The following is a 13,058-nucleotide window of genomic DNA, read 5'->3' on the forward strand; positions in this document are numbered from 1 at the left end:
ATTAGGTCTGGTTGGCTGATGTACGCAGCAGAGGCAAAAAGACAGAGTTCAATCAAAATCAGTAAAAGAAATTGAGCTAGCTTACAAGCAGATTTACATAAATCATCAACATCAATGATCAGCTGATAGCCCTCCCCCTTTTCCCAATGTCAATCATGTCTTTAGGAGGCACTGTAACTAGCTTACTTACAATTTGTGATGAGTGAGTGTGTTGTTGCAGAAATAATAGGACTATGCAATTTGTTGCTAGAGGCATTTGGTATGCTATGAATTTTTTTTTGTTTTTCAAGAGGGGAGGAGGGTGCCCTTTTTTTCCATTTTGAGCACCTGCCCCCTGAGAGGTCTGTGCACGGCCCTGCGTAATCCTTTGATTGAAATTTCCCCCTCAAAACAACGTTGATTACTTTTTCAAATCCAATGCATTTTCCACGTAACGTCCATTCCACGTCACAATACGTTGACAAATGATGTTGAAACAACGTTGATTCGAGCAGTTTGTGCCCAGTGTTGTCTGTCTGTTCTTCAAGGGTTTCCACTGTCCCCTAGCTCCTCCTTCTCTGTACCTTGTGACAACAACAACTCATCCATAGAGCTTAGCGGTCTAGTGGAGCCGCACTTTTCAGCTCATTCTCCTCCGGTCATTTCTCCTCCTATCTGTGATCATTGTCTCTCCGTGCTCAGCCCAAACCCTCACTCACCGCGTCTTTTCAGCAAATCATTCTACTCCCCAACTCATCAGAGGAGCTAAACTCCCGTGGATTATTTCATTTGGAAATTCTCGACAGCTGCACTTTTTTTTCTGCAGGACTGGGTTTTCTACTTTGAACTTACTCTTCTTCCCCTAGGTGACCATGGCCGTACCGGCTGCTCTGATCCCGCCAACCCCTCTGGTCCAGCCGCATTCGATCTCTACTCCTTCTGCGACCACCTCCCCGCCGTCGACAACTTCTCCCCGGTCTCCCTCAATGGCCCCCTCCGGACAGAACCTGTTCCGCTCGGAGCTCCTCGGCACCAGTAGCCCCGGCATCCTGACCCCGACTGGGGCTCTGCCCAGCAAGCCAGTATACTTGACTCCGTCGCCTGTTGAAAACACCCCGCAGAACAACGAGTGTAAAATGGTGGAGTTGCGGGGGGCGAAGGTGGCGTCTTTCACGGTGGACGGGTGCGAACTCATCTGCCTGCCCCAGGCTTTCGATCTGTTTCTGAAGCACCTGGTCGGAGGACTGCACACCGTGTACACCAAGCTGAAGAGACTGGAGATCACGCCGGTGGTCTGCAATGTGGAGCAGGTCCGCATCCTGCGAGGTCTCGGGGCCATCCAGCCAGGAGTCAACCGCTGCAAACTCATCTCCAGGAAAGACTTCGAGACTCTGTACAACGACTGCACCAATGCCAGGTGAGTGGAGACGTCAAATGATTTATGCTAGTTTATGCTAGTTGAAGTTTAGCGCGTCAAGATAGAAACGCAGTAAACAAGGATGGGGGAGACATTTTCCATTGTGTGGTAGTCAATGTTTGACATGTCATTTAGCTGTAATGACTCAACTTTAGGTCATATTTTTGTAATGCTCTATTTGTGCCAAATCTGACTCTAGACCTATGTCAGTCTTTCTTAAAATATGGGTCACGGCCGACCTGTTAATGGTGGGTCGCGACGTGTCAGACCAAATGTATAATTCTTTCATGGATTGATTTGGCCAAGTGCATCTGCGCTCTCGACTTGTCAGCGGTCTCCGCTCGGGTTGGTAGCTGTGTGAGAGGGAGATGCCCATGTGCTTCGCGGTTCACCGGATCTTTTTTCTGCGGGTTTCTTGAAGATCGCTCCGCGACACACACGACGCAGCGCTGTCGTTCAGCAGCAACGCTGTCGGTTACCGACTTGCTATTCCCACTCGCCGCTGTCGACAAGTGGACAAGTTCTGACTGAGCTCAGTTGTCATGAAACGCAAACACAGGGACGAGTTTCTCTCTCTTTCATTCAAACTTTGAGAAATAACGAGGAGCGCCCACAATGTGTTTTGTGTGGGGAAGTCCTTAATAATGAGCCTCTCAAAACGAACATATTAATAAAACGCCACGTCCGGACCACACATACACAGCAGGATAGTAAACCCAGGGAGTTATTAAAGAACAGGGTAGAATGCTTCAGGAAACAGTGCTTCCACAGTGGAGAAGTCAGTCAACTAGTCGTTTTATGACTGGTGATGATCAGCGGAAATAAGGGAGTACTATCTCTCATAGTAGGCGTTTATCTTTCAAACAATCCCCTGGCCTTGTAACTTTATACAGCTAATAACTAACATTAGCCAACGCAAGCTAGCTAGTTACTGATAGTGCAACCCGAGGAAACAGTACAGATGAAAAATGATCAGGCCTACTGCATATCTTACTGTAGAAATTATTGTTGAAAACTTGTCTATGTTGGAACTGTTAAAATACAAGTAATACTTTTTATTCTGAACTGGAATAAATTGATGGAAGCAATATGCTTTTTGAGGCAAACACACTCACACAGTTCAGGGTTCCTCATCTACAGCAGGAAGCGGTCTCCTGCCTGACTGAGAAAGCAGTAGATTTTCTGATCCAGTTTGGCATCACATACCTATGCAAACCAGGGTTCTCAACTCTGACATACTTAAAACAAGCACAGAAACAGTGTCAATGCTGAGCATGACCTCAGTGTTACATTGTCTAAAGCAGAGCCCAGAATAGACCTGCTTGTTCAAAACTTCAACCAGCCACACACCTCTCATTAGGACTGTGTGTTTCCTGGTCTACATCTGTGTAATGTGATCAATCAGTTTATTCCAGTTCAGAATAAAACATATGTCTTTTAACAGCAACAGTTCCAACCTAGACTTTATTTTAACAATACTTTATACAGTAAGGTGTATAGTAGGCCTGATCATTTTCATCTGTACTGTTACTTAGGGTTGCACTATCAAAAAGCCTGTGTGTGTGTCCTGTTATACATCTGTGTGATGTGATCGATCCGTTTATTCCAGTTCAGAATTAAAATTATTTATTGTATTTTAACAGCAACAGTTCCAACCTAGACAGATATGTAAGAGTGGTTTTAATGGGGGAAAATAAACATGAATATATGCTTATATGAATATTTAATTTAATTGTTATTTGTTTTTGTCTGTATTGCATTTGTTTTAGGCATAAGGGCAATGAAATGTACTGATAATGCATATTTTCCTAAGTTTGTGTTCCAGGAAAACACATTTCTAATTTGGGTGCCAGGAAAACACATTTCTAATTTGGGTCCCAGGAAAACACAACATTTCTAATTTGGGTCCCAGGAAAACACAACATTTCTAATTTGGGTCCCAGGAAAACACAACATTTCTAATTTGGGTCCCAGGAAAACACAACATTTCTAATTTGGGTCCCAGGAAAACACAACATTTCTAATTTGGGCCCCAGGAAAACACAACATTTCTAATTTGGGTCCCAGGAAAACACAACATTTCTAATTTGGGTCCCAGGAAAACACAACATTTCTAATTTGGGTCCCAGGAAAACACAACATTTCTAATTTGGTCCCAGGCTGAAACAGTTTAAGAACAGCCTATGCTGTTATGCAGTTTTTAGTAGGCTCAACAGGAAAACATGGAAGGACACGTTGAGGGCACACCCCTTGAAAAAGTTGTGGCAGGTTGATGGCAATTGCATTCATTCCTATTGCTAAACGTTGTGTCAGTGACTTGCTCAATCCAAACTAATGTTAAAACGCAACAGTCACATGTGAATCAGTTGAAAATGTCACTAAATTAGGCTATGTGAGGAATTTCACAGCCTGAAATTTAAGTGCTCAAAACGCATTGCGAGTTGAAAACCATTGCCTGAAGGGAAAGCTCTCATCCACTGTGTGTGCAGCCCAACCGCATTTCCACTCTAAATTAAGCTCACTATTAACTCTACTTTATTTTTAAATGACATTGAAATAAAAGTAGGTTATCCTAAATCCGCTGTCCTAGCCATAGGGGCAGTCATTTCAATGATTTGAACTATAGATGAATTAGACAACATTTTAAAACATTAGACCATAGTGAATTTAAATCATTTGATTCCAATTGCTTAATATACAGTACTGTTTGTCTTTAGATAGATAAATACTTTTCATAGGGAAGTCAGTCATTTTTTTGTCCCTAGTTCAAAGTACACCTGATCCAACCTTCTACTGTCATTGTTGATAGATATATTATGTTTACTTATTGATTTGAAATGTATAATGTGACATAGATATTACTTAGATATCTAAAATATATGACAAATGATACATTTAAATACCAACTTCACATAAACACAGCTGATGGATTGTTTGTAATTAGTAATTAGAACTAATGTCTCCAAACTCAACAAGTTCCACCCAGCATTTTTACTTCAAAGGCCAGTAATTTATCCATTTATTACTTAACACATTATCTCTCATTACAAAATACACTTGGGATTTTATCCCAGCCATGCTAATATGTAGGATCATTTTATAGGTGAGAAATTTAGGTGCAGATCAATATTTGATTAAAATACATTTTTAGTGTCCTGTTTCTCATATGCTGTGATGTATTGCTCAATCTGATAGTCTGGTCAAATATGCCATTTAATCTGTCATTATGATTGATTTAATATTGATCTCCCATCGCAAAATGAGATGGAAATGCAAATATGATGGAAAGTATAACATGAGCGGAGATCGATCTTTTAGTGGGGTTATAATAGTCTGTTAGGTAAAAACGAGAGAATCTGTGCACATCGTTAGTCACAATGTTACTGGTGAATTTGAGGATGATGTTGATTGTGCTACTTTATTGTTTTATAACATTTAGCTGTAAGACACACACACACACATACACACACATTTTATTGTCACAAACAAATGGGAAATTATGGGTGGGTTAAAATGTCTGAATACAAAGATTCAGTTATTTGCAGTATATTAAAAAAATGGTTTTATTCTTCTGCTGCTGTTAAATCAATATACAGAAATGAATGCACGGACATTTAATTTATTTTTTCAAAGTACATATGAATTAGCTCACAATGAACAGCGATGTTTGCAATGCATATAAAGCAGAATAGGCAGACATTACATTTTGTGACATTTGACCATATGTATGGGTCCCTGTTTCCTTAGTTATTTATTTGGATGGAAAACGCATGGCTTTTATAAAATTACGTTATTAGCTTTCATCAGTGTTTTGAGACTCTCTTCAATTAGCTATTCAGATATGCTGTGCATACATGTTGATACCTATGGATTCATAAACTACTGTATTTCAACATTTGATCTCTACATCTGACCGTGACCCTATTTTTAGTAGCACACAATTATCCTACCTCTATTACCCTATTCTCATTCACACACTGCGTCCATACAATCCACCTTTACCTTCTGTCCCCATGCAGCATTTAAACCACCACCTCCCCCCCCCCCCACCACCTCCCATTGAGAAAGAGAGTTCTAGAGCAGTTATACTCTAGTTCCTCTTCCCAATGAGTGTTCCACCACTTTGCCCTGTATTTTCCAGGTGACAGAGTGTGTGGTTGAACTCCCCGGGTTGTGAACGGCGAGGTTGGGAAAAGAGGGATGGCCAGGGGAATCCAGGGTTAAAGGATAATGCAGAGCCTCACGTCACTTTAATGACGCTAAAGTGGCCGGTTATTATGGGCACACAGAGAGCACTGTAATTGTCTCGGAAAGCAGCCAGGTTCTGTCTTCCGCTCCACGCACGCACGCACACACACACACACACGGACACACACACGGACAGAAATAAGAATACACACACACCATCAACGTCATGGTTTTGAAACATTGAATGTAGTCAGGTGTTTACTTCTAGAGAGGAAGAGTGAGTAGCTTGTATTTACAGCACTTGGTTGATCTATTTCTGTTATTTGGAGCTCATTCAGGGAAGTTGCAATCAGGGCCTGACTACCGCATTGTAAATCCGCTAATTTACTGCATTTCAACACATTTTGCCATGGTGCAGAGAGAAACATTTTCAATTTTATAATGCTATTCTTCAGTCTAAGAGAACATGTTGCAGTTTAAAGCTAAATTCCTTCAATTCTACACATTTTCCTATCATATGCTATCTGGTGGCCCCGGGCACGTGCCCTGCGTGACCGTTTGGTAATCCACGCTGAAAAGTGAAAATAATATCTCCCACAATACTGCTGGGTGATATGTGGGCTTTTTTATTTAGTGAACAAAAAAAGTAGCCCGTGTAAGACAATGATACAATTTACTCAACTCTAGTGCTGTTGCCTGACTCTTTCACAATGATGTTCTACTCTTTTATACATTGACGGTTTTCGTTGACAAACGGAGATGCCATAATACTCCTGTACAATAGGTCTTACTATTTCACATGGCTATTTTTCCCTTTCCAGGGTTGTGTTGAAACAACAGCCAATCTCATTTCAGCCACTGTGTGAGTAGCGGCACGGTGTCACTGCTTTGCTCCAAGACCAGGCCAGGCATTGGGTGGAAATGTTGCAACTATTTGTACTATGCTCACTTTAGATTTCAACATTCTGAATATGTTAGACTGTGTTTTGGGTGTGTAACTCGTTGTGAAGCTTTCACTATACACGGGTTTTGTTGGTGACACTTTTTTTGACAGGTCACTTATTACTTGGTGTTTACTTCAGATTTGTATTAATTTAAGTAGGTAATATGGTAATTCCTCAGCAGTTTATATATTATTGGTGTGCTTACTTACGTCACTTTGTGATATCCTATAGGTCTGATGCTTCTCGCCCCCAATGTCAGCGCCCAGACGAGCGGCATAGGCTACTGTAGATGTATGTATTCCTGTGTTCAGCGTGCAATGATTTATTATCCCCTGGTGCTTCATGCACTTTCAAGGGAGAATCTGTGCAGATGATCTGGGTTACAGACACATCCTGGGTCACTTCCATCCCTTCTCTTTCACAGTTCCTGGGTCAGTAATGATACATCCCTGCTGTCACCCCTGCTCCTTCACACATACACAGACTCCAGGTCAGTTATTATGTCCCTGTTGTCACCCCAGATTACCACTCCTTCCCTTTCACACGTACATTTCATTTATATGCGGATGATACTGTACGCTATTTCCCCGACTGTTGACCTGGCGGCGACAAGGCTACAGTCCCACTTTGTAGCTGTACAGGAAGCCCTTATTGATTTAAAACTCGTACTTGATACAGGCAAAACTAAATACATGTTGTTTTCAAGTTCTCATAAGATTGTTACAGATTACATCTTCACTCATTGGATGGTTCCTATAATTGAAGGAGACCCTGCATACAACTATTTTGGTATTTGGATTGACAATGATTATTTGTAAAAAAACATACGACTAAGCTTGTTAAGAAAGATTTAAAGTGGGCTTTATTTGACAGAAACAGATCTTGTCTCTCTCTAGTCAGCAGGAAGCAGATTGTGCAGTCAACATACCTGTTGTTGATTATGGTGATACTATTTATCAAAGTGCATCTGCCTCTACTCTTAAACCCCTGGATGGTGTTTTTCATAGCGCCCTTTGTTTTATCACAGGAGGCAGTTTTTCATAGCGCTCTTTGTTTTATCACAGGAGACAGTTTTTCATAGCGCCCTTTGTTTTATCACAGGAGGCAGTTTTTCATAGCGCTCTTTGTTTTATCACAGGAGGCAGTTTTTCATAGCGCCCTTTGTTTTATCACAGGAGACAGTTTTTCATAGCGCTCTTTGTTTTATCACAGGAGAGAGTTTTTCATAGCGCCCTTTGTTTTATCACAGGAGAGAGTTTTTCATAGCGCCCTTTGTTTTATCACAGGAGACAGTTTTTCATAGCGCCCTTTGTTTTATCACAGGAGAGAGTTTTTCATAGCGCCCTTTGTTTTATCACAGGAGGCAGTTTTTCATAGCGCTCTTTGTTTTATCACAGGAGACAGTTTTTCATAGCGCCCTTTGTTTTATCACAGGAGAGAGTTTTTCATAGCGCCCTTTGTTTTATCACAGGAGAGAGTTTTTCATAGCGCCCTTTGTTTTATCACAGGAGACAGTTTTTCATAGCGCCCTTTGTTTTATCACAGGAGACAGTTTTTCATAGCGCCCTTTGTTTTATCACAGGAGACAGTTTTTCATAGCGCCCTTTGTTTTATCACAGGAGACAGTTTTTCATAGCGCCCTTTGTTTTATCACAGGAGACAGTTTTTCATAGCGCCCTTTGTTTTATCACAGGAGACAGTTTTTCATAGCGCCCTTTGTTTTATCACAGGAGACAGTTTTTCATAGCGCCCTTTGTTTTATCACAGGAGAGAGTTTTTCATAGCGCCCTTTGTTTTATCACAGGAGACAGTTTTTCATAGCACCCTTTGTTTTATCACAGGAGACAGTTTTTCATAGCGCCCTTTGTTTTATCACAGGAGACAGTTTTTCATAGCGCCCTTTGTTTTATCACAGGAGACAGTTTTTCATAGCGCCCTTTGTTTTATCACAGGAGAGAGTTTTTCATAGCGCCCTTTGTTTTATCACAGGAGGCAGTTTTTCATAGCGCCCTTTGTTTTATCACAGGAGGCAGTTTTTCATAGCGCCCTTTGTTTTATCACAGGAGACAGTTTTTCATAGCGCCCTTTGTTTTATCACAGGAGACAGTTTTTCATAGCGCTCTTTGTTTTATCACAGGAGACAGTTTTTCATAGCGCCCTTTGTTTTATCACAGGAGACAGTTTTTCATAGCGCCCTTTGTTTTATCACAGGAGACAGTTTTTCATAGCGCCCTTTGTTTTATCACAGGAGACAGTTTTTCATAGCGCCCTTTGTTTTATCACAGGAGACAGTTTTTCATAGCGCCCTTTGTTTTATCACAGGAGACAGTTTTTCATAGCGCCCTTTGTTTTATCACAGGAGACAGTTTTTCATAGCGCCCTTTGTTTTATCACAGGAGACAGTTTTTCATAGCGCCCTTTGTTTTATCACAGGAGACAGTTTTTCATAGCGCCCTTTGTTTTATCACAGGAGACAGTTTTTCATAGCGCCCTTTGTTTTATCACAGGAGACAGTTTTTCATAGCGCCCTTTGTTTTATCACAGGAGACAGTTTTTCATAGCGCCCTTTGTTTTATCACAGGAGGCAGTTTTTCATAGCGCCCTTTGTTTTATCACAGGAGACAGTTTTTCATAGCGCCCTTTGTTTTATCACAGGAGACAGTTTTTCATAGCGCCCTTTGTTTTATCAGAGGAGAGAGTTTTTCATAGCGTCCTTTGTTTTATCACAGGAGACAGTTTTTCATAGCGTCCTTTGTTTTATCACAGGAGACAGTTTTTCATAGCGTCCTTTGTTTTATCACAGGAGACAGTTTTTCATAGCGTCCTTTGTTTTATCACAGGAGACAGTTTTTCATAGCGCCCTTTGTTTTATCACAGGAGACAGTTTTTCATAGCGCCCTTTGTTTTATCACAGGAGACAGTTTAATTACTCATCAGTCTTTACCCAAAGATTGGCTGAACCTCTTTGAAGTTACATACATCACATCATTATGCTCTTTTTGTTTACAAAGCCCTGCTCCACAAACTTCCTACTGACCTAAGATTTAAAATTAAAGTTATCAAACCCGTTCACAGGGTTGGTTAACTCTGGTGACCCCTTTGGTTTCTGGAGAGTGAAGTAGATCAGCCTTTGATTTCCTTGCGCTTTGCGTGTGGAATGATCTACAATGCACTTTAAAATGAGAGGAGTTGGTGCTTCTCAGGCATTTCAGACAGTTGTTAGGGGACCTTTTTACTGAAGAATGTGTCTGTGTTTTATGATTGTGTTGAGCTTGTTTTGTATAACAACTTGTATATGAATCCGCTCATCATTAAGCTCGAGGCCCTGGGTCTGAACCCCGCCCTGTGCAACTGGGTCCTGGACTTTCTGACGGGCCACCCCTAGGTGGTGAAGGTCGGAAACAATACCTCCACTTCGCTGATCCTCAATACAAGGGTGCGTGCTCAGCCCCTTCCTGTACTCACTGTTCACCCATGACTGCGTGGCCACACACGCCTCCAACTCGGTCATGAAATTTGCAGACACAACAGTAGTAGGCTTGATTACCAGCAGACAGCCTACAGGGAGGAGGGGAGGGCCATGCGAGTGTGGTGCCAGGAAAATAACCTCTCACTCAATGTCAACAAAACAAATGAGCTAATCGTGGACTTCAGAAAACAGCAGAAGGAGCACCCCCCTATCCACATCGACGGGACCGGAGAAGGTGGATAGCGTACACATCACTGACAGACTGAAATGGTCCACCCAACAGCGCCTCCTCAGGAGGCTGAAGAAATTTGCTTGGCACAGAAAACCCTCACACGCTTTTAAAGATGCTTTTACAGAGAATCCTGTCGGGCTCTATCACCGCCTGGTACGACAACTACACCGCCCTCAAACACAGGGCTCTCCAGAAGGTGGTGCGGTCTGCCTCTACGCATTGCCGGGGGCAAACTACCTGCCCTCCAGGACACCTACAGCACCCGATGTCACAGAAAGGCCAAAATGATCATCAAGGACAACAACCACCCGAGTCACTGCCTGTTCACCCCGCTATCATCCAGAAGGCGAGGTCAGTACAGGTGCATCAAAGCTGGGGTCGATAGAAGCTGTTTTTCAGTCTATCTCAAGGCCATCAGACTGTTAAATAGTCATCACTAGTACATTAGAGGCTGCTGCCCTATATACATAGACTTGAAATCATTGGCCACTTTAATAATGGATCACTAGTCACTTTAATAATGTTTATATATTTTGCATTACTCATCTCAATGTATATGCTATATTCTATTCTATTTTACTGTATCTGTGCCACTGACATTGCTCATCCATATATATTTTTAATTCCATTCCTTTACTTAGATTTGTGTGTATTGTGAAATTGTTAGATATTACTTGTTAGATATTTCTGCACTGTTGGAGCTAGAGACACAAGCTTTTTGCTACACCTACAATAATATTTTCTGAACACGTATATGTGACCAATACAATACAATTTGATTTGATGTGTAGTTTAATGTGTTTATTGTATTTTGATGTGTATTGTGGTGCTATTATACAGGGCTCATCTGGAAAAGAGACCTTGGTGTCAGCATTGACTCCCTGTCAAAATAAAGGTTAAATAAGACACAGATCCTAGGTCAGTAGTAATATCCCTTATCTCACCCCATCTAACAATACCACTCCTAATCCTTCACACAGACACAGATCCTAGGTCAGCTAATATCCCTTTCCCTGTACTGTACATTATTATGACACCAGGCCCATGAGAAGAAGCCCCATCATACTTCAGCGACTTGTTTTCCTTTTTGCTTCCACCCTTGGGGGAACAAAGAGGGCTTTTCAGTACCGACTGTGACACTTGAACTCTGGGAAAAGGTTATTATAACACAGGGGAATTGGCACACTGCCTATCACAGCTATCACAGCTCTCTCATTGGATGGTTGGGTTAGAGGCAGGCTATCCGGTGGCGGGGCAGAAATGCAGCGGTTAATTGACAATCATTGTCTACCCCTGAAGGTTAGACACACTAACACTCCAGATGACGCTTTGGTCCACCGTTGGGAACTGGACTTGCTTTTCACTTACACACCATTTTTAAATACATTTTCCCCTTCCCTTTTAAAGTCAACTGCTTCCTCTTCTTTTAAGTCTGAGATGTGAGATTAAGGTTCAGTGATGTGGTAGAGTGGCATTGATGTGATAATCAGACATCATCCCTCTCTCTCTCTTAAGGTTATATGTTACAGTTTTATTGATGGGATAAACAGACATCATCTCTCTCTCTGTCTTATTTTGGGGTGTTTACGCCTTAACAAACATATTTGCAAATGACCGTAATTGTTTTGGTTCGTGCTCAGTGTGAGCCTGGTATTAAGGGTACCAGCTTGTCTACCCTCTCTCTCCTTTCTCTCTCTTGACTGAGCTCTCTATTCTAATATATTTGTTTTCGATGAGGCACAGTTGTGTTTACAGGTACTCAGGGGAGATTTCTGGATGCGATTCAAATCACTCCCCAGTCTGAGTGGGTGCTAAGATACCCGTCACCCGGCAACCACATCCAACAGGGAGCTGAGGCGATAATAACTTACAAAACAGCAGAGTGACAGATGTCTGATGAGAGAGAGGTTTAAAGGTTTGTTAAAAACACAAATGAAATTCCACTCTCGCACTGTGTATTTTCTGCGTTATTAATTAAGTACCGTAATGTGATGGTTTTCAATTATAATGGTCAGAAATAAACAAAAATAGCTTCTTAGCAAGAGCAATTTCTCAAGCAACAATTTTTCTAGGAGTGGGGAGGGGAAAATGGAAAACTAGCTGGCAGAGAGGTTTGGAACTCTCTTGTTGGTCTGTTAACTAATTTACCACCTGGTGATGTCACATGGCAGGCCGAAAGTCCATTCCACCAAAACAGGCTGAAACTTCAGGCGGTCTTTTCAAACAGATCTTACACTAAATGGGCATAATCTTGACAAGTACCGACGAGTTGTGCGTTCTGCGATGTTCACTCGTTTTGCCCATTCTAACATTCAAACAGTAACGGAATGTCTCGATGCCTGTCTGCTTGCTTTATTTGTCAAACCATGGCCACGTGACTCACTGTCACCATTTTTGTCAATGAGTTGGTGTACCTGATAAATTGTCCAATGAATGTATATATAAAACACAGGAAAGTCACTGGGCCTTTAAAAATACAAATTCATATGTGAACATTTATCCACGTTGTACATGTTATCTTTCTAAAAGGAAGACTTTGTTTGATATTTTGTCTAATATCATTGCTGGATTTCTGCTTATTTGCATGGTGAAGTGGCTTGCATTGTTTATTTGCCTGTTGGATGCAGAAGCTGTCCAGGCGCTTATTCTATTGGCATGCTTTCACTGGATGGGTGGGCTTTAGTCAGTAGCACAATTACCGTTGTGTCCAGGATGCCAGATCCTTTTACAAAATTACTAATTACGGCTAAGAATGGATGCATCTATACCTGTTTTAATATCATGATTTTCCATTCTGAATTTGTGAATACATTGAACGAATGCAACTTT

General features: G+C 41.5%; 1 protein-coding gene across 2 annotated transcripts in view; it reads left to right on the forward strand.

Annotated features, from left to right (window-relative positions):
• The first annotated feature begins 503 nt into the window (after positions 1 to 503).
• Positions 504 to 13,058, forward strand: part of dachd (dachshund d) — a 331,847-nt gene continuing 319,292 nt past the window's right edge. For both annotated transcript variants that reach the window (XM_064975650.1, XM_064975651.1), the window contains exon 1: positions 504 to 1,396. In XM_064975650.1, coding sequence (XP_064831722.1) covers positions 852 to 1,396 — 545 coding nt within the window. In that variant the 5' untranslated portion in view covers positions 504 to 851. The remainder of the gene's footprint in view (positions 1,397 to 13,058) is intronic.

The sequence above is a fragment of the Oncorhynchus masou genome, chromosome 10 (assembly GCF_036934945.1).
Source record: "Oncorhynchus masou masou isolate Uvic2021 chromosome 10, UVic_Omas_1.1, whole genome shotgun sequence".
In the NCBI taxonomy this organism is placed as follows: Eukaryota; Metazoa; Chordata; class Actinopteri; order Salmoniformes; family Salmonidae; genus Oncorhynchus; species Oncorhynchus masou.